General features: G+C 53.4%; 10 protein-coding genes across 10 annotated transcripts; 6 read left to right on the plus strand and 4 right to left on the minus strand.

Moving 5' to 3' along the window:
* Positions 1-156: 156 nt before the first annotated feature.
* On the minus strand, positions 157-2,066 carry MRS44_009233 (uncharacterized protein; the record flags this gene model as incomplete). The annotated part of the gene is made up of 5 exons (XM_046284114.2): positions 157-518; positions 574-1,280; positions 1,330-1,498; positions 1,547-1,842; positions 1,900-2,066. 5 exons carry the CDS (start codon positions 2,064-2,066, stop codon positions 157-159), a joined length of 1,701 nt encoding a protein of 566 aa, XP_046132702.2.
* Positions 2,067-3,410: 1,344 nt separating this feature from the next.
* Positions 3,411-5,164, plus strand: MRS44_009234 (uncharacterized protein; the record flags this gene model as incomplete). The annotated part of the gene is made up of 4 exons (XM_046272759.2): positions 3,411-3,770; positions 3,816-4,388; positions 4,439-4,748; positions 4,809-5,164. The coding sequence occupies 4 exons, from the start codon at positions 3,411-3,413 to the stop codon at positions 5,162-5,164; spliced, it is 1,599 nt and encodes a 532-aa protein (XP_046132703.2).
* Positions 5,165-5,823: 659 nt separating this feature from the next.
* MRS44_009235 (uncharacterized protein) lies at positions 5,824-7,107 on the minus strand (the record flags this gene model as incomplete). The annotated part of the gene is made up of 1 exon (XM_046276443.2): positions 5,824-7,107. The coding sequence occupies one exon, from the start codon at positions 7,105-7,107 to the stop codon at positions 5,824-5,826; it is 1,284 nt and encodes a 427-aa protein (XP_046132704.2).
* A 1,105-nt stretch (positions 7,108-8,212) lies between these two features.
* MRS44_009236 (uncharacterized protein) lies at positions 8,213-11,107 on the plus strand (the record flags this gene model as incomplete). Its single annotated transcript, XM_065621214.1, has 1 exon — positions 8,213-11,107. The coding sequence occupies one exon, from the start codon at positions 8,213-8,215 to the stop codon at positions 11,105-11,107; it is 2,895 nt and encodes a 964-aa protein (XP_065477286.1).
* A 2,336-nt stretch (positions 11,108-13,443) lies between these two features.
* Positions 13,444-17,408, plus strand: MRS44_009237 (uncharacterized protein; the record flags this gene model as incomplete). Its single annotated transcript, XM_046269831.2, has 8 exons — positions 13,444-13,492; positions 13,569-13,788; positions 13,842-14,336; positions 14,741-14,848; positions 14,902-15,263; positions 15,317-15,673; positions 15,718-15,799; positions 16,382-17,408. The coding sequence occupies 8 exons, from the start codon at positions 13,444-13,446 to the stop codon at positions 17,406-17,408; spliced, it is 2,700 nt and encodes an 899-aa protein (XP_046132706.2).
* A 1,293-nt stretch (positions 17,409-18,701) lies between these two features.
* Positions 18,702-20,763, plus strand: MRS44_009238 (uncharacterized protein; the record flags this gene model as incomplete). The annotated part of the gene is made up of 2 exons (XM_065621215.1): positions 18,702-18,714; positions 18,770-20,763. The coding sequence occupies 2 exons, from the start codon at positions 18,702-18,704 to the stop codon at positions 20,761-20,763; spliced, it is 2,007 nt and encodes a 668-aa protein (XP_065477287.1).
* Positions 20,764-21,277: 514 nt separating this feature from the next.
* Positions 21,278-21,874, minus strand: MRS44_009239 (uncharacterized protein; the record flags this gene model as incomplete). Its single annotated transcript, XM_046276444.2, has 1 exon — positions 21,278-21,874. The coding sequence occupies one exon, from the start codon at positions 21,872-21,874 to the stop codon at positions 21,278-21,280; it is 597 nt and encodes a 198-aa protein (XP_046132709.1).
* An 827-nt stretch (positions 21,875-22,701) lies between these two features.
* Positions 22,702-23,745, plus strand: MRS44_009240 (uncharacterized protein; the record flags this gene model as incomplete). The annotated part of the gene is made up of 2 exons (XM_046281250.2): positions 22,702-22,742; positions 22,788-23,745. 2 exons carry the CDS (start codon positions 22,702-22,704, stop codon positions 23,743-23,745), a joined length of 999 nt encoding a protein of 332 aa, XP_046132710.2.
* A 194-nt stretch (positions 23,746-23,939) lies between these two features.
* Positions 23,940-24,463, minus strand: MRS44_009241 (uncharacterized protein; the record flags this gene model as incomplete). Its single annotated transcript, XM_046269833.2, has 2 exons — positions 23,940-24,045; positions 24,123-24,463. The coding sequence occupies 2 exons, from the start codon at positions 24,461-24,463 to the stop codon at positions 23,940-23,942; spliced, it is 447 nt and encodes a 148-aa protein (XP_046132711.1).
* Positions 24,464-24,784: 321 nt separating this feature from the next.
* Positions 24,785-25,983, plus strand: MRS44_009242 (uncharacterized protein; the record flags this gene model as incomplete). The annotated part of the gene is made up of 2 exons (XM_065621216.1): positions 24,785-25,184; positions 25,286-25,983. The coding sequence occupies 2 exons, from the start codon at positions 24,785-24,787 to the stop codon at positions 25,981-25,983; spliced, it is 1,098 nt and encodes a 365-aa protein (XP_065477288.1).
* Positions 25,984-26,084: the final 101 nt, after the last annotated feature.

Raw genomic sequence — 26,084 nt, forward strand, 5'->3', positions numbered from 1 at the left:
GTCCACGATATGCCACGACAGCAGTGATAAACTAGAGTAAGAATTCACATAGTGAAATTAGTTTTAGTTCATGTCTAGTCTTAGCTACCCGTAATTACAGGTTTGACATATCATTGTCTCATCATTTCATGATCAACCCCCTTTTGTCCATAACAATTACTGCTGATCGGCTTGGGCTCGGCGGCGAGCCGCCTCCTCTCGCACAAGAGCAGCTCGCTGCTCCGCGACAAGCAGTCGGTGCTTCCGAAAAGCGCCGATTGTCGAGATGACACCTAGGGCCGAAATGCCAGCTGCCACCTTCATGTCCACTCGAAAAGCCTCCGAGTAGGTGTAGCGGACGGCCGCCCACTGCGAGTCAGAGAGGTGGGAGTCGGGCCCGCCGATGGTTGCCTTCTCGAAGGGAGTCAGGATTCCGGAGAGGTACTCCACGATTCTCTGGTTGAGAAGGGCTGACGAGGTTGCGATGCCCAAACTACCACCAAGGAGGCGCATCTGAGAGAGGATACCTTGCGCAGGTGCTTGACGAATGGTTAGCCTAATACGTTAAAATTGAACTATGAATCAACAACGTACCAAAATCTCGGATAGGCGCCTCGATTGTCGATAGCATGGTGGATGAAGCAACTGTCAAGCCAAAGCCCAGACCGCAGAATGTGATGAAACCAAGCAACTTGGCGTCGTCAGGGGCATGGTCAAGAGTAACCAGCAACCCACAGCCCAACGTCATCAAGCAAGAGCCAACGAAGAGGGTTTCAAAGACATAGTTCTTGACAGAGTTGAACTTGCCAGCCAAGATGCTTCCAAGGGCCGACGCTCCGAGCATTGGGAGCAACATGACACCTCCAACGAGAGCAGACTTGCCGCTGACGACTTGGATTCGCAGCGGGATCGCGTATATGAGCAGGAGATAGGGGAAGCCGATGAAAAGGGTGTTGAGGGCGGCGGTCGTGTACACTCGGTTGCGGAAGAGGTTGATCGGGAAGGCGGGTGCAAAGCGTTCACTCAATCGGTGCTGAATGAAGACCTGCCAGCCGACAAGCAAACCCCACGCGAGTAGTCCACACAGGAGGGGCGCGATGAACATGGCCGTCTTCCATCCGCCGTTAGACGAGGTGCCAGCTGTCTGGAAGGCAAAGATAACCAGGACGGCAGCGGCGATGGCGAGAAAGGATCCAAAGTAGTCGAGTTCCTTCCAGGCACGTCGTTCGATCGTGGGCAGGTGTTCAGCCTTGGGCCAAGTGAATATGAAGATGACCAGAGATACAAAGCCCACAGGGCCGCTGGGAAGTGTTAGAAGCGTTGCGAAAAGGGAAAGGGGGGAGGGTATACTTGATCCAAAAGACCCATCTCCAGGTGGTGTAGTGAGTAAGGATACCACCGAGAACAGGTCCCAAGACACCGGAGAGAGCAACAATCATGCCGACCAGCGCTCCTATGTGCTGGGTCAGATGAGGGGGGCTTAGCTCCGGGAGGATGATCATGGTAAGAGCATACAAGCCTAGGCGAGTCAGACTAAGGAGCACGGAAAGGGGAGTCTAGAACATACCGGAGCCACCGATGCCCTGAAGAGCGCGAAAAGCGATGAGCTGCTCGAGGTTCTGAGAGAAACCACAAGCCAGAGAGAAAGCGAAGAAGATGATGTAAGCGGCAATGAAGGCGTCGCGTCTTCCAATGATGTCGGAGATGCGGGCGAAGACAACGGCGCAGCCCAGGTAGGCGAGAGTGTAGGCGAGGGCCACCCAGTTGACTTCCTCCAGAGCTTCAAAGTCGACGCCGATGCTGTAGAGGCTCGTGGCGACAATGGAAGTGTCGATCATGGACAGGAACAGACCAAGCAGTACTCTTTCATAGGGGTTAGTTCGAGCAGGAAAGACGATCTAAAAGGAGGGCCAAGCTCACCCGAGACTCAAAGTCCAGAAGCGAGCCGGTGGGATCGCGGCCTCGATACGGTGCTCATCCTTTGGAGTTGAGGGAGGAGCAGAAGGACTCTCGGCGGGAAGCACCACTGCAGACTCGCCCTGGTCCTGGACAGAGTCACTCTCCTTGAGATCCGTATCCGTAGACATTGCGCCGAAGAGCTGAAGAGTCGATATTTTCCTTCAAGTTGGGACTGAAGAGAAGGTGACAGTGCCACTACAAGGCAGTAGAGAAAATACTGCCGCGATGTAAAGTTCAGTTCCCAGGTGATGTAGACGAGCAGATTAGTAGTGTTGGTCCAAGTCAATAATATGTAAACGGGGAGTCATTCATATAAGTGCCCAAACAAAGCAGTGAATAGGTAGATTTCGGCAATCATGTGCTTCGCGTTCGACCGTCCAACCCGAGCGTTTGTCATCTAAAGCCGGTTCGTTGAAGGGGGGGATGTCAATCAACGGGTCCCATTTTGATCAAGGAAGGGGCATGGGCAGGAGAAGATCGCATTTGAAGGAGACAGCGTTCGCCTCCATTGTCGTTCACGATCCCTGAGGCAGTCAAGAAGGGAAGGGGACAATATCCAACGAATTCCTATTGGCCAGCTCACCCGATCTCGAACATGGAGGTGCGTTAAATGAGGCCTTTGCAGTGGAGTGAGACGTCCGCACTCGCATTCGCCTGACGCCATGCGGCAGCGACTGCGACCAACGCCTACTTTCCACGGAGCAATGCCGGAAATATGGGCAAACGGCCGTCTAATAGCGAGATTCTGGGGGAAGCGCTAGACAGAAACCAGTAATTCATTCGATTCGATCTAAGGACCCTGAGTTGAGAGCCGTTGGGAGGGGGGAATCGGGATGCAAAAGGGGAGCGAGATGGTATCGTGGCGCTGCTAACTTTACCAGTTTGGGTTCATGAAAGGGAGGCAGCGACCGAGTCTATAGTTTTCAACAAAGTATAGAGCAGACAGATCTATTGAGTTTAGAATGATTTGCTATAGCCTTTGACCAAGGACATCGATAACTTTTGACGTGCATGGGCACCTAGAGTATCGTTCCTTGATGCCAAGCAACGGGACGGACCTCCGTGTCTGCCCCAGATGAAACCTCGCACTCGCTTGGCACGGACCATGCTACCCATTAAAAGCTGCCACAACAAGCTTAGCGTATTTTCTTTTTTCACCAACACCACCCTGCGCTAAGCGATTTGAGGAAACAACCCAGCAGGCACCAACCACCACGCCCCAGTTATTCGCACTCACTCACGTCGGCCACGCCTACGAATGGCTTCGCCTAGAACTACAAGCTATCGTCAGCCCGTTGCTCGCACTTGAGCCTCAACCCGAGACCGAACAGTACTTCTGTTCTTTCGTATCGACCATCATATCATTCCTTGTCGCCAAGGCGCGTTCGGTAGTTGAACAAGCCACACGGCATCTCGGCAGCCCGAGTTCATCTCTCATCCACCTAGACAGCAACGCAACCACATCCTTAACCATGGCCGACGTCATGACCCAGACTCCCCCGGTCCTTCACGGCCCCTCGGAGAAGGAACGAAAGTATGATCGTCAGCTCCGCTTGTGGGCAGCCTCTGGTCAGGCTGCTCTCGAGTCGGCCAACATCCTCCTCGTCAACTCGGGTGCTGGCACCGTTGGTGTTGAGACACTCAAGAACCTGGTGCTTCCTGGTATCGGCCGCTTTACCATTGCTGATCCAGCTGCCGTGAGCCACGAAGATCTCGGCGTCAACTTCTTCGTCGATGACAGCTGGCTGGGCAAACCAAGAGCTGAAGCATCCACCAACTTTCTCCTTGAGCTCAACCCAGAGGTCCAGGGCGAGTGGTACCCCAAGTCTCAGGTCAGTTCCTACCTTAAAATCATTTTCATAGCTAACCTTGCGCAGAATGACTCCTTCAGCCTTCAAGACCTTCTCACCAACTCACCCAAGTTCACCATGATCCTATATGCTTTGCCCTTGCCACAAGACCAGGTGCAACTCATTCATGAATATGCCAGTCACCACAAGACACCTACCATCGCCGTTCACTCTGTTGGCTACTACTCCTACTTCAAGACCACCTTGCCTGGCACCTTTCCCATCGTCGATACTCATCCCGACGAGGCCGCTACCACAGATTTGAGGTTGCTGGCTCCTTGGCCCGAGTTGACGGAGTTCTCCCGGGAAATGACCAAGGATATTGACAACCTTGATAACCATGAGCATGGCCATCTACCTCTAGTAGTCATTCTCCTTCATTACCTCGAACAGTGGCAGCAGGGCCACGATGGCGCTTATCCCACCAGTTACGCTGACAAGACCGCATTTCGCAAGACCGTCTCCGAAGCAATGCGAAGAGACAACCCCGAGGGCGGCGAAGAGAACTTTGAAGAGGCCGTGGCTGCTGTCATGAAACACGTCGTGGTGCCGTCTCTCCCCAGTTCCCTTCAGCAAGTATTTGACTACATCCACGAGCCTGTAAGTCCAAGTCACATCCATTTATGATAGCTCACTAACTCGTTCATCAGCACGAAGTCAAGTCTGGCTTTTGGATCATTGCCGAGGCTGTCAAGCGCTTCTACTCCGAGCAAGGTCGTTTGCCCGTCCCCGGTGGACTCCCTGACATGAAGGCACAGTCCAGTGTCTACATCAAGCTTCAAAACATCTACAAGAATCAGGCTCGCAAGGACGTTGAACATGTCCTCGACACAGTCCGGAGTATCCCTGGCGGCGAGGAAATAGACCCAGCTCAGGTTGAGCTCTTTTGCAAGAATGCTCGCTTCATTAAGCTGATCAATGGGCTTGAGGATAAGACAGTCAAGCTTGATCAGGTTGTCGGTAAGTCTTGTTAGGTTGAACGCCTTGTGACGCATATAGCTAACGTGCCCAACTCTATAGAACAACAACTCGCCAATGATGAGATTGCCGCTGTCGCTGGCCCTGAAATGCCGCTCTCTCTTCTCCCCATATACCTTGCTCTCTCGGCAACCTCTAACGTCACCACCGCTTCTGCCGATGAAATCATGTCATTCATTGGACAGAATGCACCTCAAGCCGCCAGTAATGAGCGTTACCAGAAGACGGCCCAGGAGGTGCATCGAGCTGCGGGTGGTGAGCTTCACAACATCTCCGCCGTCACTGGTGGCATGGCCGCGCAGGAGATGATCAAGATTATTACGAAACAGTACGTGCCGATTGATAACACGTGCATCTTCGACGGTATCGACAGTCGATGCCAAGTCCTACGCCTGTGAGGAACGCCACGAGCAACAGGTTGAACAGGATGATGAATGGCCATAAGGTTCTCCCAAGGAGAGCCAAGCCAAGGGTTATGATCAGCGATTCAGTGGGATGAACACTGAGGAGAGGTGCCCCCGTAATGCGCAATGGGCTCATGTGTGAGATCGATACGCAGCACTTGCAGAGCAGAAAATGCCAGAGTTGGGACACCATGACGAATAACGATGAGATAGAATCACGGCGAATGCTGTGTGAAAGAATGATAAGACGTAAAAATATGTTTTATGGTATCGCACATTGTTCTAATGGCCCTCCGCCTAGTTATTTGTAACGTGATGAGTAGAAATCCCAACCACTTGGGTATCAACAACCAACGGCTACCCCGCTACCATACCACCCGCCAACCCAACTAGTGAAAAAAGGATCTCGAAGCAACAAAAAGAGTCGCCAAAAATTGAATCCAAGAGCAAAAAACATACAACAGCGGGGATTCGCTGGTCGTCACCGACCCAACTACTAATCCGCCCCTCACCGGCTTATCTATGGGAGAGCGGACGGGATCCCGAGTTCTCCGGTGGGTATGGTCGTATGTGAAAGTACTTCCTCCACAAACAGTTTATATTCCCCGCAAGGTCAAGCCGGCGTCATTTTCCGGGGTCGCCATGACGGCTCCTCAAGACCCCTGTCCGCCAAAATACACTTGCCCGGTAAACGTTGCGCCAGAAAACTGATAACCGCTGCCTGTGTTGTTGTTTTGGGTTCCTCCTGATGTGCTGAAATGGTTGACAGGGGCTGTGTTGGTGGGAGCCGGGTTACGAGGCACATCATGGCCTGGAGACTGGTTTCCCGAGCCCCAAGATGAATAGCCGTAAGAGGGATTGCTTCCAGAAGTCTGGCCCCCGTAGGTCTGTAGACCAGCATCGTAGTCTCTAGAGGAATAGTCGCTAACAGACGAGCCAGGCAGCTCAATCCGCGGTTCCACCAGTGTCGGTTGTGTTAATTGTGAGGGGATGGACGGCCTGATCTGCGATTCCCATCTCGACAGCTCGCCGAGCAGCCTCTTGAAGCCGTTATCCTCGACGGAACCGAATTTGACCATATCTCGGTGGTTGGCGTGGATGGTTGCAGAGTTGTACCCTTCTAATGTTGCTGATTCTTTGGATACAACCTTGCCAACTACGGGCAGAGGCAACTCTTCGTAGAAGCACATAATCTCAAGAGACCTGCCGCTCTCCCGCAAGTCTCGTATCATGGACCAAAATTCTACTTGAATAGACTCGAGGAGCTGGTTGTCTCTCTGCAAGAGGTCCAACAGGGTGACACTGGTAGACTTGATGAGGCCGAGGGCAGAAGCTGGCATCCTGGCCCAGTCCGCCATCCATGATCCCTTGTGAGGAGTGCCCATGAAGGCGATGCCTTTGGTGTGTTCAAAGATACCACGAAGATGTCGGTCCGGGTTGTTTCGTGAACGGAGGATGGCGGCTTTGAGGACAAGTCCTCCGAGACTGTGAACGACAAAAATGAGTGGACGAGACGAAGCACCGCTTAATGCTCTGTCCGTCGTCAAGTCGTTCAACAAATTCGTGGCATGGTCGATGAGTCGATTTGTTGATGCTGGACCAGATTTGGCGACTACATAGGCGTCGTATCCATACGTAAGGATGCGAGCTCTTGTGAGTTTGGATGGTAGAAGCGTTTTTGGCCAGGGTTCAGAATGACCGTGGCCTCTCCATGTTTTTTCCCGATTTCCACTTAAACCGTGAATAAAACAGATGTCGACGGTTGCGTCGGGACAATCCCTCAGCACCTTGACTCCATCAGGAAACGACTCTGAAAGTGATGGTTGATCCTCCCGGGTAAGGCTGTGGCGGGAGATCTGGAGCTGGTCAGGGACCAGGGGGTTTGGGTTCTTTCGCAGACTCTTGTCAGGGCTGAACATGTTTCTGAATTTCCCCATGGTTTACGTTGTGTTGGTTGGGGGCCAGAGGGGAATTGGGGGTGAATGGTGAGATGGTGGTGTTTCAAGCCAGGAAGGGCCCTTATTAACAACAAAGACTTGACAAAGAGGCCGAGGCTTGGCAGTAGGTATGCTTAGCAATGCCTAGGTAGTCGTCATGATCCGAGGAGACCACTGAGTCAAATAAGAGCAAGACGACGAGTTCGTAACCAGGCTCCATTCCCCGGTCCATTGCCGCGTTGGCAAACAGGGCTGAGCGCTTATTCAAGCAATGCAGAGGGCGGCAAGGCAGCTTCCCGTACGCACAGCCACCCTCTAAAGTGCAGACATGACTCCCAATAAGGGGCGCCTGAAGACACACTAGCAAGACCCTTGAAAGCGGCTGGGTCAGATGGCTTTGAAAGGGAGGGCGCTTGTTGGGTGATGGATGGTGCCGCTAACAAGACCAAGAACGGGAGCGGGAGCGGGAGGATGGATAGAGGGGACGGACTGGACCGTTAGATAAATGCTTAAAACGACGAGGTTAAAACGACGAGTTGGACAATAAAGGAATCAACTACAAAAGGAAACAGAATAGTAACAAAGATAACTACAAGGTTCTCACTCCTATTATTCTCCCTTCTTCCACCAGACTCGTAATTGCCGCCAACCCTGGGTTACGAGGGTGGGTGGTCAGCCCCCAAACCTGGTGTTCAGCCCAACACCAAAGCCACAGCTGAAAAAAGATACATTTAGATCCCACCAGCTGACTCGCTTCTCAAAAGTACCGGCCGCTTCTCCAGGGTCGTGGTTTGCTTATTTCAACGTTCAGCCTCAGGATGGGCTAGCCCATTTATAATCGCAGTCCCAATGCGAGAGAAGTGTATATTTGTTTCCTGCTTGAATAGGTAGGCAGGCTTTGGCCTTGGACGTGTGATGCCACGTTTTGTCGATTAACGAGCGTCTATCCTCAACTCAAAGAAACCTTCTTGGTCCCCTGTAAGGACCGTTTTCATCTTCTCCAACTGGCGACATCCCAGTAGCCAGCGGCAACTCGCGAGCCCCTCCGATAATCGCGACAACACCAAGTTCAGCTCCCAAGAACCACCACCAACTGAGCGGTTAAATGGAATACCAGGCCTGGGCTTCCGGGGACGCGCCCTCCCATACACACGGCGATATTTCCCATTTCAATACATATGGGGGATACCAGTACAACAATACAGGCAGTGGCAATCAATTTCCCGGGGCCAGTTTCAACGGCCCCGTGTATTTCGGCGACAATGCAAATACCCGACAAGACCAGACCAGAAGCAGTAGAGAAAACGCATTGCTAAAGCGTCTCCACGTCTCACCTTATCAAGATCGAAAAGAACGAAATCCGGATCGAGTCCCCGAGACTTGTGACTGGTTCGTCTCTCATCGTCTCTTTCGAGAATGGAAAGAGAGTCAAACGTCGAGAATCCTGTGGGTTTCTGCAGACCCTGGTTGTGGAAAGTCGGTTCTAGCGAAATATCTTGTCGACCAAGTTCTTCCAACTACACAGTCAAGGACCGTATGTTACTTTTTCTTCAAAGACGACTTTGAGGATCAAAAGAGTGTGGTCAGCGCCCTCAGTTGCATCCTACGCCAACTCTTTCTTCAGAAACGCAGTCTACTTTCCGATAGCGTCCTGGATCAATTCGACACGAATGGAGAATTATTCACTAGTTCATTTAGTGAGCTCTGGAGGATCCTTCTCAAGGTCGCAGAAGACGAACGAGCAGGCGAGATCGTCTGTCTTCTAGATGCCATTGACGAATGCGAGGATCTAGGGCGATCTCAGCTCACTCAGGCTCTAGTCAAGCTCTATGGTACGAGAAGGAACTTTAACTTGAAGTTTCTCATCACTAGCCGACCTTATGGCTCAATTCGTCGTGGTTTTCAACCGCTGGAGCTCCCAGAACTACCCATGATCCACCTGAGTGGTGAAAGCGAGGCCGAGATGTTAAAGATCTCCCATGAGATTGACATCTTCATCGAGGCCAGGATACGAGATGTCGGAGCACGACTCAGGCTGACAGAGAGAGAACAACATCAATTATTGGGCGGCCTTAAGCGAGTTCCCAACAGGACGTATCTATGGGTACATCTGACGCTGGACCTGATCGAGAACGAGGTCGACCTCAACAAGACTGGACTAGACCAAATCACTTCTCAGATTCCCGAATCAGTCGAAGCCGCTTACAACAGGATTCTCGCAAAGAGCCGAGACCCCGAGACGGCAAAGAAGTTGCTTCACATTGTTGTGGCAGCAGCACGGCCTCTCACCCTCGAGGAGATGACGCTGGCCTTGACTATCCAACAGAAGCACAAGTCTTACAGCGATATCGAGCTTGAGCCTGAAAAGCGCTTCCGCGAGAAGATCCGAGACATCTGCGGCCTTTTCGTAACCGTCATCGACTCGAGGATCTACCTGCTTCATCAAACCGCCAAAGAGTTCCTGGTCCGCAATCAGGCTGTGGGTGGCAATTATGCTGACCTCCCGTGGAAACACTCCCTTCTCCCCGAAGAATCACACCGCCTCCTCGCCGAGATTTGTACTCGGCACCTCCTTTTCGCAGACTTTGAGTCGCCTCCCGTCGACAAGGAAGGGAACTCCCCCTCCTTTCTCTTCCTTGATTACTCTGCGAAGCATTGGGCTTCCCATGTTCGCGAGCTGTCAATCGAGATTCAAGAACGCATGACGCCCCGGATATTGAGGCTTTGTACTGTAAAGGCGGGCCATGGCTCTTTCTGGTTTGGAACATACTGGAGTAGTACTCACTCAGGCGCTCCTCGTGGGTTTACTAGTCTCATGCTCGCCTCCTACTTTGGTCTGGAGAGGGCTGTCAAGTGCTTACTCGAGACGGGAGACGAGGACCTAAACACCCGAGATTATACACATCAACGGACAGCCCTCTCCTGGGCCGCAGGGAACGGCTTTGGCGGTGTCGTTAAGCTACTTCTCAAGGACCCCTGGCTTGACTTTAAGCATTACAAGCGTCTATTCAAGACGAGGACAAAGATCGACCTTCAGGACGTATTCGGGAGGACCCCATTGACGTACGCTATTTGGAGTGGCAATGCAGCGGTAGTCAGGCTGCTACTCAAGGCAGGGGCGCGGAAGAGGTTGGAGGACAAGATCGGGGGAACGCCCTTGTCGTATGCCTTTTGCTCTGGACGTAAGGATATTTCCGACCTGCTACTGAAGGGGAGGAATCAGGACGATCTCAACGAGGACATCAAGGCACTGCTCTTCTCAGCTGTGAGAATGGGCGACGCAGACGCAGTTGCGCGACTTCTCGAGACGGATAAAGTCAACGCCAGCGCAAACGACAATTTCGGCAACACGCCACTCGACTTTGCCGTCGAGGGTGGTATTGACGCCATAGTCAAGCTGCTCCTCGACACGGGCAACGTCGAGGTTGGCGCAGATATCCTCCCCTTGGCGGCCCGGAAGGGCAAGTCGTCCATCGTCCAGATGCTCCTCGAGTCAGGCAAGGTTGACGTCAACGTCAAAGACTCACGGCTCGATCAAGCGCCGCTGTTGCTGGCCGCCAGATCGGGCTTCACGTACATGGTCCAGCTGCTCCTGGACACGGGCAAGGCCGACGTCGACACCAAGGACAGCTGGGGTAGGACACCACTATTATGGGCCGCGGCAAACGGCCACGGGGATATTGTCGAGAAGCTCCTCAAGACGGGCAAGGCCGATGTGAACGCGAGGGACATGGCGGGTCGGACGCCGTTGGCTGTGGCATGCGAGGTTGGTCACAGCGGCATTGTCAAGCAGCTCCTCACAATAGGCAACGTTTTCCTCGACACCAAGGACCATGAGCACAGAACGCCGTTGTGGTGGGCCGCCCACGAGGGCCACGAAGAGGTCGTCTGGCTGCTTGTGGCCACAGGAAAGGTCGACCTCGGCATCAAGGACAGGAACGGCATGACACTAAGGGGGATGGCCAACAGCCCCTGGATCAGTAACTACATAGGTTCCTAGAGCTCATGAAGTCTATGATGACAACTTTCTGGGCTCCAAGGGCCAAGGGCAATTCGATATGGAATCGTCTCGAAACCATAACGAAGTAATATTGTTTCCCACTCGATGGTTCCTTATGGCATCGCATCGCTTGCATCATGTTATGTCGACGCCTGAACATCCGGCAATTTCCCAAAGATTCACATCGGATACATGTCATTCTCGTGAAAGACGGGGTACGGCACCACCGGGACGCAGAAGTCTGCTATATTGCTCATGGTGTGTGAAGCAATCGACCTGATCCGGCCGGGAGAGACACGTCAGTCAATAGCGTAGCGCAGTTGCAAGCGCTTTACCTCGCGGTCATCACAAAGGTCTTCGGAATGGCGTCCTCTACATCCGCACGCAAGTCTTCGGCTCGCAGATACCGACTTCCAGTCGGCGGCAAGGCTGACACAAAGATGACGGATCAATGGTTTATGCCCTCAGAGCTCTTCGTGTGGTAGTCTTGGTTGGGCAAACAAGATTAACCCTCATGCAAAGCTTGGCCCACAGCCTTCACATTTCTTGTTCGTGCAAAAGCTTGGGGGTTGGGGCCCTCTGAGGGCAGATCACCTTCCCGAGCGGGCAGCCGGGGAGCTGGTCAAGTGATTGGAGGAGAAAAGCTGGGGTGCAGATCCAGGGGGTCATGGTACGGCCCGAGCATCCCAGACCCTTGACTGCCGGACGGTCTTGTGAGGGCATTGACGAGAGGGACAAGTCTGCACAATTCCCCGATGAGCCGATCAATCATGACATGCGGGTGCTGCTCCCCCCTCGGAGCTCAGTTACCGGCGAAGAGCGAGGGACAAACAAGTCAAGTCCGGGATCGGTTGGCAGGGCGTTTCATGTAAGTGAGATGCGTCCATGTGGTTTGTGACCTTGGGAACAAGGGAATGGTGGTGGTTTGGGTGACAAAGGGCGAGCCGACGGTAGTATCGGATGGTCGTCTGGATCGGTATAGCTTCCGCACAATAAGGTAGGACAGGGCTCGCCTGGACCTCCTGGCCTTGGTCTTGGTTGGAGGCGTTAATGGATCTTGGTACGCTGATCGGACGAAAAGGAAGAGATGTTTCTGAGAGTTGGACGAAGCTCTCCTTTATACGACCAACGCCTACAAACCCGCACGACGCCTCGATCCTACAGTAGGCATGTTGGTTCTCGCCCAGGTACCCGCAGAGCAATCGATCCTTCCCGTCTTGAACAGCCCACGGCGAAATAGGCAGTTCGAGTGACGGTTCCTGGATAATTGCGTGCAGGACAGGGGTGCCGAGGCTGGCGGGATGTGATAGGGCAGGCCATCACAGTTTATTGCAACCTTCTCCCCTTCATCTCGTGGCCCGAAAGCCGCTCCAGTCATTTTAGCTTTTAGCAAGTATTCCCTCAACAAGACAAATGACCGTACGACTTTGTCCCTCTCGGGATTTAGGGACCAGCCGCCCTAGGCAAGAGGTCAAGATCTCGGTCTCGTGGAACCGCCCAGCCGCCTGCTGCCCTGCCGTCTTGTTCGGGCCGTCAAGTCCATCATGCTCGACATTAACTGGGGTGGATATTGGATGGAGAGATGGCCGCCTTTCAGGTCTCTCTGCATGCATGTTGCATGTGTGTATGTCTGTACTTTTGCCACGTTTCTCCCTTGCCTCGCCTCCATACCGCCTCTTCCATCCCAATTTCCTGAGGGGGTGTTTGCCGAACCCGAGGCATGAACGGATAGTCATTCGTCCGAACGTATCGACTTCACGAGCCTCGAGGAGGGGAAGTCCAAAGTGACAGAGTTCCGTATTCGGTTCCTGGCAGATCAAGCAAGCAACTAGACAAGTCCGTACGAGCCGTGTGCATCCTCTACGCCTAGCCTCGAGGCCCTAATGTCGGCCAACCTCATCTCACAGCCCTCCATCTCGGTCGATTGCCGCCCTTTGCCCATCCCTCGGCGAACGGGTCATCAGTCAACGAGCACAACCCGACCCCATGTTCTTCCGGATCGTCCTCTTTCTCATGCGGTCATTAGACTCCTCGCATGATCCCACGAATGATGAAACCCTTTCATTTGCCCCACGATGACTTCCCGTTTCTCCGCAGCTCTCTCCGCATTTGTGACCGTTCATGGCCGCCCACTCTCAAAGTAACATGGCGGTTGCTGCTCCGGATGCCCTGCCTCAACTATCGGCACTACTTAACTCGGATCGCCAGCCTTACGTCGCCGTTGGGGGCCCTTTTCTCACCCTCGTGAGCTCATGCAAGACATCTTTTTTATGCTTGAATGAATGAAAATCCTTTTAAGCTTTTCATAAACTTAGCATTGCGTCTTTGCTGCAACAATGTCGCCCTCGAATCCCAAACTCGCCGCTGGCGGTGCGTTTCACACATGTAAGTCGACGGGTCCTCCAGAACCATAGCCTCGGTACCCTCTCAGGCCATACCGTCTAACAGAACTCGCAAAAAGTCCAAGGGGTCATCCCCAAGAAGCAGCCCGCTCCTTCGAGTAGCACAAGGCCCAGGGTTGCCGGTGCCAGACGAATAACGACTCCCCATGCCTGCACCGAGTGCAAGAGACGCAAAATACGCTGCGATGGCAAGCTGCCATGTGGTCAATGCATCACCAGCCGAGCTCCCAAGAGTTGCTCATACGACAAGCACCGACAGCGACTGATTCCGTCCAGGAAGTGAGTTGACCCTTATCAGTCACTTGCAGGACCTCTTTCTGACCTGTTCTCAGAGCCCTCGACACCTTGTCTCAGTCCCTGGAGGAGTGCCGCTCAGTCCTTCGACGCCTCTATCCAAATCACGAGGTGTCTACTCTCCTGCCATTGACCACGCAGGAGCTTATCGAGCTCTTGGCCCAACCACAAAGCAGAAGTGATGCTGCTCTACCGTCACCGCCCCTCGAAACCGCCTTTCTGAAGCAAGAGACATCGCCAACGCAGTCTGAACCAATCCTACCGCTACCATCGTCTCTAGAGGCCGATCTTGACACACTGATTGGAGAGCTCGAGTTTGAGATACCATCCGAGCAATTCGAGGGAGAAGGGATGGCCAGCCTCCTAGCCCAACAATCATGGTGGGATTTCAATGCGAAGCAATGGGACTCGGTGCAAGCACCATCCTTCGGCGAAGGTCAGGTATACGGTGCTGGGGTTGCTGGACCCTCAATCCCAACTCAGAACTCGGTATTCAAGGACGAGCACAGCATCTACAGCTCACTTGGCTTGAGGTAGCTGCATTCTGGAAGATGCCAGATCCATCTTCGCCATACGTTCTGATTGAGCTTGAGTTACGATGACCCCTGGGATGCAGGCCATACCCCTCAGTTCGACAGGTTCAACTTACTAGATTTGAACGAGTAATATCATTCAATTGCGATTTCCTTTCTCGATAGGTAGCTCGCACGCTTTCCCCATCATGAGCCTTGATTCTGTTCATCATTGTCACTGATGGAGGAGTGTTCCGAAGGTTCGCTCCTTCCTCCTCTACGTGCGCCTTCCTCCCAACAAACCAGCAGCATTACTCATCCACCGACTGCAGGTTTCCATCAGAGAATGAGTGATCATCACCTTGATAGACCATCCTCGTTGTTCCAGCATTTCCACCATCTTTTGCCACCACTCACGGAACAAGAACCCACTGCCCCCTTGTCGGCTCGGACGACATGGAACATACGCTCATCTGCAATAACCTCCAGTGCCGGCAGGAGCTCGGAGAGCGCGCTCTCGTAACAACATGCAGGTTCGCTTTCGGAGTCCACGGTCTGCCCAATGCCTTACTAACACCGCTAACAGTCACATTTTCTGCTTGGAGTGCGCTGAGCGGCTGGGGATCACCGGACAAGAAACGGAACGCCGCAACACATGCCCTGCCTGTCACTCACACTTCAACAACCCCGATGATGCCGTCATTACGAACCTCAGCCCGGGCGAAGAATACAAGACGACCATCCTGAGCGGCCTGAGTCCCAACATCGTCATGGAGTGTACCAGTCGAGCCCTCAGCTTCTGGGCCTACCAAATTACCCAAGATATGTACTACCAACAGTACCTCTACAAGACACTTGCAGAAAAGTACTCTGCCCTCAACATTCGACTCGAGAAGACTGTGAGCGATGCAAACACGGAAATTGACGGGCTCCAGCACAGGTTGACGGGTTAGCCCCCATGGTAGATGCTCCAAGCGCCAACAATAACTAACAAAGAATAGGCATGACGGCGGAGCAGAACGCCTTGCGACGCAAGAACGAAGAGATCGGCCAAGCATACAAAGAAAAAGCTCGCAAGGTCCTTCAGTTACAAGAGCTCTATGACAAAGTCAAGAGCAGGGCTGAACTCGGTCAAATCCAGAAGGCTGCCTCAGATGCTGTTGACTTGACCCTCGAGACAACATCTCAGCTTAACCAAGGCATTGCAGGAAATAACGGAGTGCCCGAAAGCGACAATACTCCTGCGTTCAGCCAGCGCCGAGCCAACGGCTCGGGTATGAACACAGGCATGCCTCGAAGCTACCCAGCCGTCACGAGGGAGAGCACTCTTTGGCCGCGAGTGGGGGGCGCATCTCGCTGTAAGTGCTATCGGGCTATGAGCACTTAACTTATACTAACACAGTGAAGCTGAGTCCACAGCAACACCGCTTGGAGGCTTTCGTCATCGAGGAATGGGAGGAGTATCAGCAAGGACTTCAACGCCAGTACCTGTCGTTGGGAATATTAGACCATCCACGGCAACTGATTTTGCGCCCCCTCGCAATCATTACCCGGGAATTGGTATAACTTCTGGTATTAGAGTCAGTCAACCGGACAACATGCCAGGGCTGAACATGCACGGGAGGCATTTATAAGCAGACATTTCTGCAGGGGAGAAAAGATGGTGGTCATATGGAAGCAATTATTTCTTTGATGTATTCACTCTCTTGTTCCTCGAATAGGGGTCGCGGCCCGCCCCGGGAACCTGGCTGAACAAAGGAGCTGCCAGGCAGAGCATTGACATGGTCATGGAATATATGGTGAGTTTCGATCATCAGGCTTTGTTACCTACCGGGATGGAATGTTGTTCGAGGGCCACATTCACAAGGATCGAGGACAATAATAGATGCCCCAGAGATTTTGGGCCTTTGTGGTATTCGGCAAGAAACTCCAGGTCTTTAAAAGGCCCCCATCCTCACACACGAGTCCCTTTGCCTTTTCTTTCTGTACTTATAAATTCAAGCTTATTCTATGGCCTCCTCTTTGCAAGCACATAACATGAATGCTAACTACACTGAATGCTCAAGGCAACAAAGCCGGCACGTACCCGAGACTGAACTCCCACCCCATCTACCGTTTGCCCAACCTAGATTGCACCGGGAAATCAGATGCATGATGGTACCTAGCAAGACTTCTAGGGATATCGAACCTGAGCAGCATAAATCTACGCACAAGCTCAAGCACCACCGAAAGGTCGCAGGAAGCGACCTACGAGCGGCGTTCATGGCCAACCAACCCAACAACGAACCCCTCGAGCAACTCCTCGAGTCAAGCATGTTTGCGGGACCCAGAAAGCAAACCAGCAAACAAGGACGGTCCACAACACCTATGGGAGAGCCACAGCCTAAGAGTCTGGGGGCTCATCAGCCCAGCGAACGGGGTTTGCTGCCAACGCCAACTTCGACATCACAGCGCGCCACTCGAGGGATGCAGCACGCCAGTCCTCCGGCATCAAGCCAGGGACCATCTTTTCGGCAGAGGGTTGAAGCTGCCCTGTATGAATGGCACAGCAAAAGATCCCAGCCTCCTTTCGTCCAAACTTGTAACGCCCCAAACGATGAAGTCTTGCACTGGAACAAGCACGGCATTCGACAGCACGCCGAACTGGGGAACCAAATCGATCGTAAATCGGAATGTAATAAGGCACAACGGGAGGCACTCTTTCCACCGCCTCTTGTAATGCTCCCCATGACGTGGAATTCTCAGACTTCTTTCGGGGAAGACGAAGAGATTCAACGAGCCGAGACGCGCATCCCTATCGGATGCAAAGGTTGCGAAAAACTCAGAGAACATCAAGAGGCAAACAAAATCACTGAAAGAGAACTCGCAGAGAGGAATGGGACCCTTGACCATGTGCATATCCCCTGCAGAAACGTCGGGAGATTGACCAAAGCCTCGATGAAGGGACTATGGTCCCTGTTGCGACACCGCAGCAGGCTGTACCGCAGGTTTCATTCCATCCTGCAGGGACTACACGGAGATGCACAACCTCTCTTCTTGGGCGAATTCCAGAATGACCATCAGCTTAGCCTGATGGCTAGAAGCAGAGACTAGGAGGAATAAAGACCAAGATCACGGGATAAGGAAGGGACGCGTTTGCTTTTTATGCGCTTTTTTTTATGAAGAGGCGTTTGGAGTTGGGTAGACGATGGGTTTGCTTTTGGTGTGTACTTGCTTTATGAATGCGTACTTGCAGACGGGAAGGCAACTGGATGAAAGGATGATAACGAAGATATGGAGCTACGTAGTATGCGACCTAGATAGAGTTAGAGCTTAACGAAAAGTCACGATGTAACGACAAACAACGGCATGTTGGATGACAAACCCGATATAGTTTACGATAAAATGCAATATACGATTCCATGGTGCATGAGGCTGTCACGGGCAACGTGGTTGTTGGGCATCAGTCATCCATCAGTCGTTGCGATCGATCACGGACTGGCTTCGTATTTGAAAGTCGTGTGGTTGCTAAGAATAGACGTAGACGGGAGCTGCAAGATGCATGTGAGCCACGTGACTGATGGACGCGATTTTTGGCAGCTTGGAGCTTATCGTCAGCCAAGACCGGGGGGCCGCGTATGCACTATTGGACGCCACTCTCAATGGAATGGGTTGCTAAAGTCAAGGGAAAGGGGACAAATCATTGTTTTTTTTTTTCATCTGCTGCTTTTTTCCCCTGGACAACAGACAATCTGGCTTATCTATCGTCTTATCGTGACAACAGAGGCCTTGTCCCCATTTCCTTTCCGCGTGCGACAATCTATTCGACACCAATTGCCCACCCCCATCTCGTGTCCTTGCTCAATCCCTGTCACCTCATCATCCTGGCTAATCCTGTTCTGGCCTGTGACTGAGACCACAGGCCCCTCTCTTCCCTCTCCCCGTTTCTTGGAACGGGAAGTCCTGTTTGCTTTCTTCCTCTCGTTTTCAGCTTCGGACTCGAACTCCTCCCCTTCCTCTCGCTTTTCAAACCCGCTCGCGCATCTCGCATGATGCTCTACACTCGCTTCAACTACTAACACCTAATAATATCTGGTCTCTCTTTTGACCAGCACCTAATTAATCATTGTCTCCTCCCCCTTGTGGGACTCCCGCTCGCTCCAAACCTCAAACCTCAAAGGTATCGATCCCCAGTTTCGGCCTCGTCGACTCGAACTCCTTGGATCCACCCGTCGTCGTAACACCGCGAAGCGTTCGCCCAAAAGATCGAAACGGGCCCGTCCAACGTCCCTTTGCGAACCTCGAGTCGACCTTCATCCGCTTTCGCGTTAGAAGCGCCCCCTAATCAAACCTTGAGACACCTTATCACTGTCGCAATCGCTCTAAGCTACCCCAGCGTTGACCCTCATGGGTAAATCATGTTGGTATTTCGACCTTTGCTCCTGGCTTCTAACTGACGACATTGTGTCGCGCAGCGCAATATGGCGTCGTCCTCGACGCTGGTTCCTCGGGAACCCGTGTGTATATCTACAAGTGGAAGAACCACGCCGCCGCCGTGAAGGACGCCTCCGTCACCAAGCTCAAGACCCTCCCCAAGATCAAGCTCAAGGAGAGCAAGAAGATCCACCCCGGCGTCTCGACCTTTGCCGACAAGCCCTCCGAAATTGGTGTCAACCATCTCGCCGAACTGATCAAGATTGCCCTCGCCGAAGTTCCCGCCGATAAGGTCTCCGAGACGCCCATCTACCTCATGGCCACAGCTGGCATGCGTCTGCTACCGAAGCCGAAGCAAACTGCCCTTCTCCAGTCCATGTGCACATACTTGCAAGCGAGCACCAAGTTCATCCTCCCCGACTGCAATGCCCATATTCAGGTTATCTCCGGCGAAACCGAGGGTCTATACGGCTGGATCGCTGCCAACTACCTTCTTGGCGGCTTCGATCATCCTGAAGAGCACGACCATGGCAAGAATCACCATACCTATGGCTTCCTCGACATGGGTGGCGCGTCCGCCCAGATTGCCTTTGCGCCGAACGCGACCGAATCCGAAAAGCACTCGAACGACTTGAAGCTTGTACGCATGCGGACACTCGATGGCTCTCCTGCCGAGTACAAGGTCTTTACTGCGACTTGGCTCGGCTTTGGAGCCAACGAGGCTCGTAACCGTTATGTCGAAAGCTTGTGGAATCAGTACGGAGGAAAGACGATCCAGGAAGTTCCTGATCCGTGTATGCCTGTTGGTCTAACGACTACCTTGAGAGGCGATTACGTCGAGGGTAAGGTCGACGAGCCAGTACTAGTCGGCACAGGAAAATTCGACGAATGCCTGAGTGTCACATACCCTCTCCTCGGCAAGGACAAGCCATGCCCGGATCAGCCCTGCTTGGTTAACGGACAACACGTTCCGGGCATTGATTTCGATATCAACCATTTTGTTGGAGTTTCCGAGTACTGGCACACGACACATGGCGTTTTTGGTGGAAAGCATACGGCCTATGATCTTGCCTCGTACCAGTCTATTGTCCACGACTTTTGCACCAGTGATTGGTCGGATATCGAGAGCGAGCTGGAAAAGCGCAAGAAGTCACCGGAGAAGAAGGCCGAGGAGGCTCGCGCCGCATGCTTCAAGGCGTCCTGGCTCATCAACATGCTGTACGACGGCATTGGTATTCCTCGAGTTGGTTTGGAGGGTGGACACGGAAACAGCACTGCCAAGGAGACCGACAAGATGGAGGACCCCTTCAAGCCGGTGGACAAGATCGATGGCATCGAACTGAGCTGGACACTGGGAAAGATGGTCCTGTACGCTGCCGGCCAAGTCCCTCCTCAAGGCACAGCGTTGCCTGTTGGCTTCGGTACCAATGTGGAAAAGGGAACGCCTGATGATTTTGAGCACGCTGGTTCTGTTCCGATTGGCTCTCATGCTGGCGACGACGACGATGACGATCTGGACGACATTTTGAAGAAGCCAGGATCCTCCACCACCGGGATTATTGCATTCGTGTTTGTTCTTCTTTTGGTGGCTTATCTCCTCCGCAAGCCTGAACGGAGAAGAAAGATCTTCAGTATGGTGCACCGTCGCCGGCGTTCTGGAAGGCCTGGTCGCTCTCTGGCCAGCAAGCTTTTCGGAAGGAATTCGCTGGGATCATATGAGAGGGTCATGGAGGAGGGTGACCTTTCCGACTTCGAGCTTGGCGATGTCGACTCGGACGAAAACGACCACTCCGATAGCAGCAGCAACGGGTCCCGGAAAGGACGGGCGTCCGGTCTGGCAACCCCCAGCATCGGCCTAGGACAACCGGGGGATCTCCTGCGACCTCCCTTGGCAATGGACCGTGCTGGACTTGTGATACGAACTGAGAGCCGGGAAAGGCTATCGCCATCCTTGTTGAGCGCTGGGCGAAAGAGTCGGAATGGTAGCCCAACACGGACCAAGAGCCCATTCATGACTCCGTTACAAGAGGACTGAATGGCTTCGCATCAAAAAATGGCCGGGTTGAGCGTTGGGCAAAACTGCATCCTGTTGGTTGGACTTTGAGATGAACTTTACGGCGTTAGGGAAAACTGCTGGTACAGGCACGGATCTGGCGTTTGAGGGAACTCGCATTCTAAAACTCGTCTCGAGGGCGTTGCGGAATCTGTCAATCCTTGGTCTCGAGACGAGTGGCAAAGAGATGGACCTCGTTTGGATATTGGGCAGTCTGCTTTTCAGAGACATCTTGTCAGGGGCTTGCAGTAGGCATGGGCAGCACTTTCAGTACATGATTACCGACAATTATTCAGTCAAGTGCAAATACATATTGATTAAGAACAAACATCGCTTAAAGCATGGCGCCTTATCGTTACAATAGGTTCCCGTTGCCTGCATCTCTGAGGATATCCATGCCCAACCCAACATCCAACTCTTTCGTCAACGCCAATATAAAATACCCAGGTCTCACCAAGCATGGCCCAGCATGCAAAATTCAAAGGCGTTCCACAGATCAATTCGATTGCTTCTCGAGGAAACTAGGATCTGCGCGAACTCTTGACTCAAATTTGCGCCACCAGTCCTCAAACGCTTTCAGCGGCACAACCTCGACGCCGCCAGGGCCTGCTGTCCCGCTGAAGCTCGATAGGAAGTTGAAGGCGTTCTGGATAATGCGTTGCGCCAGTACAGTGGTGCTGGGCTGACCCCCTGATGAGTTGCTGCTGGCCTTGTTGGCGGCGAGCTCCTGTAGCCGCTGGCCAACCGACTCCTCAGGCTCAACAGACACCCCGACCATAAGGCCGCTCGCGTCACCACCTCCGCTAACCTTGAACATGGCGCTCTCCTTGCCCGGACCAATGCCGCCGAGGAAGCGGAAGTTGGGGGTCCCGCCGGACTGGGCGGCGGCGGCAACGTCCTGGGCGGTGGCGAGGTAGATGGCGGCGGCGGTGTTGGGCGGGAGGGAGATGCCGGGGAGCATAAAGACGACAATGTGTGAGAAGGACTTTGAGGTGGGGAGGGAGTAGAGGAATGAGGCGGGTGAGGGGGCTGAGGCTGGTTCGGTGATCAAGGGCTGTCCCGCGGGGACGATGCCGAAGAGAGGGCCCGACATTGTGAGATTAGGTGAATTGAGAATGAGGCGCGTTCAATTGAGCGCGTTTTGACGGTCCAGGTGCGCGTGGGGTGGTGTCGTCTTGTTATCTTGGGGGGGCTATGTATGGTGTTGAGTTTGTAAGTTTCTTTGTCCTTCTATGGCTGGGTGGTGTGAGACGATTGGTGCGCGTCTTCCAGGGCTCTCCAGAAGGAAGTGGAACTGTTTGGTGACCTCATACCGGATTGTGCCCGCGACGGTCTAGGGTAGGCATGTCCGAGGGGATTGTCTCGGACAACTTGGGCTTTGGAGGTGTGCAACAACCGACAGGGTAGTAATTCATCCGTATTCACTGTCGCTTATAGATTCAATAAGTGAAGATGTTACCTGTCTATCTTCTGCCTGCAGCGTCGTTGGTATTCACCTTGCTAAATTGAGATTCACCGAAGACGTGGGTCTTGGTCAGGGTCACGAGTGCCCGCTGATAGACACACTGAGTGCTCGTCGACTTCCTGATTCAGCCTCACCGAGTAAGACAACTCGCTGGCATATGAACTGGGCGACATAAGTCGAAATTGTCGTCAATATTTCTGATCTCATTGGAGATCCGTTCCATGAGAGCAACCGTCACCTTACCGGGCTTTATCTATAAGAGAGCATCACAAAAAGGCCGCAGGATCCTCACCTTTTCATCACTTCATCAACTCTTCTCTGCATATCAACCACTGCAAGCACACCGAAGCCACTCACGGTCTCACTTGAAAGAGAAAAATCCTCTACTAGAACTACACCATTCAGTTTATAACCCATTAACTGGTCATCTCGAGCTATTGGGACCTTGCATCAAAATGGCTAAAACTAGCATCGACTTGATCGACGATGTCGACATGTAAGTCATTCAACTTTGGCCCAGGAAGGTAACTCACATTGTCAGGTTCCCGTATGCCGATACAGACCCTGATGCGTTCACCAAGATGAACGCTGGTCTCTACACTCTCATATGGGAAGATGCTCAGGGCACTTATCCCATCGGCTACATCCTCGACCGTGTCTTTCAAGAGCTCCTCAAGGTGCCCGAGGACGTCCGGGGCAAGATGGAGTATGACACAGAGAAGCGGACCGTTGCGCTCTTCAAGGAGCCCACAGAGCAGGAGCGCACTCGCCGTGTTGCGGCTCTAGGGGACTACTGGCGCCAGAACAAGACATTCCCCTTACTCCGTGGCTGGCGCAACGAGCTCTGGCCTGTCTACGGCCGCACTGGCGAGCTCCTGTTTAGCATGGAGCGTGCGGCGATGGGTTTGATCGGCACTATGCGATATGGCGTCCACATGATTGCCTACGTTCGGGATGAGACTGCACCGCATGGCCTTCGGCTCTGGGTGCCTACACGTGCCCGGAACAAGTCAACGTTTCCTAGCATGCTCGACAACACGGTAGCTGGCGGCCTCATGACAGGCGAGGATCCCTTTGAGTGTGTCATTCGAGAAGCCGATGAGGAGGCCAGCCTTCCCGACGAGACTGTCCGCAAGGGCGCCAAGTTTGTCGGCAACGTCACATACATCTACATCACGGACGCAGGACAGGTCGGCGAGGGCGGCTTTATTTATCCCGAGTGCCAATGGGTCTATCACCTCGAGCTCCCCAGCGACGTGGTGCCCCAGCCCAAGGACGGCGAGGCCGAGAGGTTCGACCTGTGCGACGTCGACCAGGTCAAGGCGGACCTCGCCAAGGGGCGCTTCAAGCCAAACTGCGCGCTCGTCACGCTCGACTTTTTCATCCGACACGGCATCCTCACCGAGGAAAATGAGCCCGAGATTGAACAGATCAAACGGAGGGTGCGCCGTGACATTCCTTTCCCAGGTCCACACCAGAGCAACTGGCGTCCCGCGTGAGTCCTGGCGGCTGCGCAACGGGACCGCAGAGGCGCAGGGGCACCATCTTTGAAAGGCTTGTTGGGGGTCCGAGACGTCGGTTCGTTTTGGGTATCATTACAACATGATCTAGAGCTACTGGAATGCAGATGCCTTCGGGCGGCGGTGTAGAGCTAAAGCCTAGGTAGATGGACGGACAAAAGTATTCGGCCAGACTATTTCTTGACAAGCAGATACACGTTGTCGACGCGAAGGGGCGTCAGCTTCTTGACGGGACCCTGAAGTGACATGAGAAGGCCGCCGAAAGAGACATAGGCATTGCTGTGTACCGGGAACTGCGGTTAGCGCAACTGGTCCTCAACAGTTCAAAGGCATGCCTGTGTTTGAGATCAACTCACATGGTGTTTCCGTCATATGTCTCCTCAAACTTGTAGATCTTGCCGTGGCAAACGTAGTCGTAGAGATCCGCAATCGTCGCCGGCGCATCGCCATTCTTGCCCACATCCCTCCAGCCCTTCTCTTCCTCCTTGCTTCCGTCCAGGGACAGCGTCGTCGACAGAACCACGTGTAGAGTATCCGAAACGGCGCAAGGGAAGAGCTCAATGTTGATGTCGAGCGTCATGACCGTCTGCGAGTCGCTCGAAGTGCACGAGATGCGAGCGACGCGATCGTACTTGGACTGGTCATAGTCGGTCACCGTGAAGGATTCCTCAAAGAGGGTGGCGTCGCCGCTGGCCATTGTGGGCAGGTCGGGGATAGATCTCGAGACTGAAGGGAACAACGAGAGCTTAGCCCGAGAGTCAAGAGTGTAATCGGAGAGGTTGGCTTTGTCGTCGTCGTCGGCGCAGGGAAGTGAAAAGGTTTGGAGTGACCCAAAAAAGCTGGTGGGGTTAGGCGCATAAAATCGAGAACTGACGTCGGATCGGATACCTACCAAGCGGGGCGCGCACACAAAGAGGCTGTTGAAAGCTCACAGTTCCATATATGCCTTATCGTTTCTCTTTTCCTACCGAAACCAATATTCTGTGGCTATAAAGAGACTGACCAAGCAAAAAAAGCCATGTCCTTTCGAAAGCGAAACGTCGTGATAGGGTCTTCAGGACCAGCATCACCTGCTGCCCGACAAGAGAAGTCTCTTGCACCGGGAACAAGACCATCTCCGCTAGATGGACGCCTCACAACGTCGACCGGCACACAGTCTCTGGACCAACTCCTGGCTGGCCATGCTGGAATGCCAATGGGAACATCTCTGCTCATCGAAGAGACCGGGACCACCGATTTCGGGGGCGTGCTGTTGCGATACTACGCCGCAGAAGGACTTGTACAGGGGCATCACGTCCACCTGCTGGGCTTTGGTGACGCCTGGCGCAGGGAACTTCCAGGACTCGGAAGTCTGGATGGCTCCAAGAGCAGTGGGAAATCTACGTCGTCCTCGGATGACAAGATGAAGATCGCCTGGCGTTATGAGACACTTGGGCAGCGCAACGTGCCGGCCAGAGGCATGTTCTCCTTAGTCTTGTTACTCTTTTCTTTTCGACATTCCTCTAACGGGTTGACTCAGATCCTCAAGTGACCCAAGGGCCCGGTCAGACTGCGAGTGTCTTCTGCCATGGATTCAACCTGACCAAGCGGCTTGAGAGCAGCGCCATCAAAGGCCAACTTTTCGCGACACCAGTCGATGGCCCCCTGGCTTCACCAACACAAACTCCATTCCACAAGTTCATTGCGGACGTAACCTCCAAAATCAAGAACTCACCTCCTTCGACCATCCACAGGATTGTGGTTCCCAGCTTGCTCTCACCCACGCTCTACAACTCCGCTGCCAGCCAGCCTCGTGAGATTCTCAAATTCCTGCACGCGCTGCGAGCTCTTCTCCGACAGTTTACAACCCAGGTCACGGCGATCGTGACCATTCCTGTCACACTCTTTCCGCGGTCAACTGGACTTACGCGGTGGATGGAACTGTTGTCTGACGGAGTCCTCGAACTCATTCCTCTGCAGCACCAAGCCCCAATTACCCGGGAGCCAGGAAGCGAGGATAAAGGCCAAGGCCTCTTGCGCGCCCACAGTCTCCCTGTGTTCCACGAGAAGGGCGGCGGCTTGGAGGGCACGTGGAACCGGGAGAACCTCTCGTTCAAACTCAGCGGCTCCAGCGGGCTGGTCATTACGCCTTTCAGTCTTCCCCCGATCGGAGACGAGGAACAGACCCCCAAGCCTTCCAAACAAAACGAACCGAAGAAGGAGAGTCTCGACTTTTGAGCTCAAAGCATCGTCTTTGTTGAAGCAACTCTTGGCCGGCATCTCGCTAAACGTGGAGCTCCCTTAGGAGGAGGCTGGAGCTTGCCGCCTTATCTTATCGC

This window comes from Fusarium solani (assembly GCF_023522795.1).
Source record: "Fusarium solani strain SB1 chromosome Unknown bctg00000005, whole genome shotgun sequence".
Taxonomy (NCBI): domain Eukaryota; kingdom Fungi; phylum Ascomycota; class Sordariomycetes; order Hypocreales; family Nectriaceae; genus Fusarium; species Fusarium solani.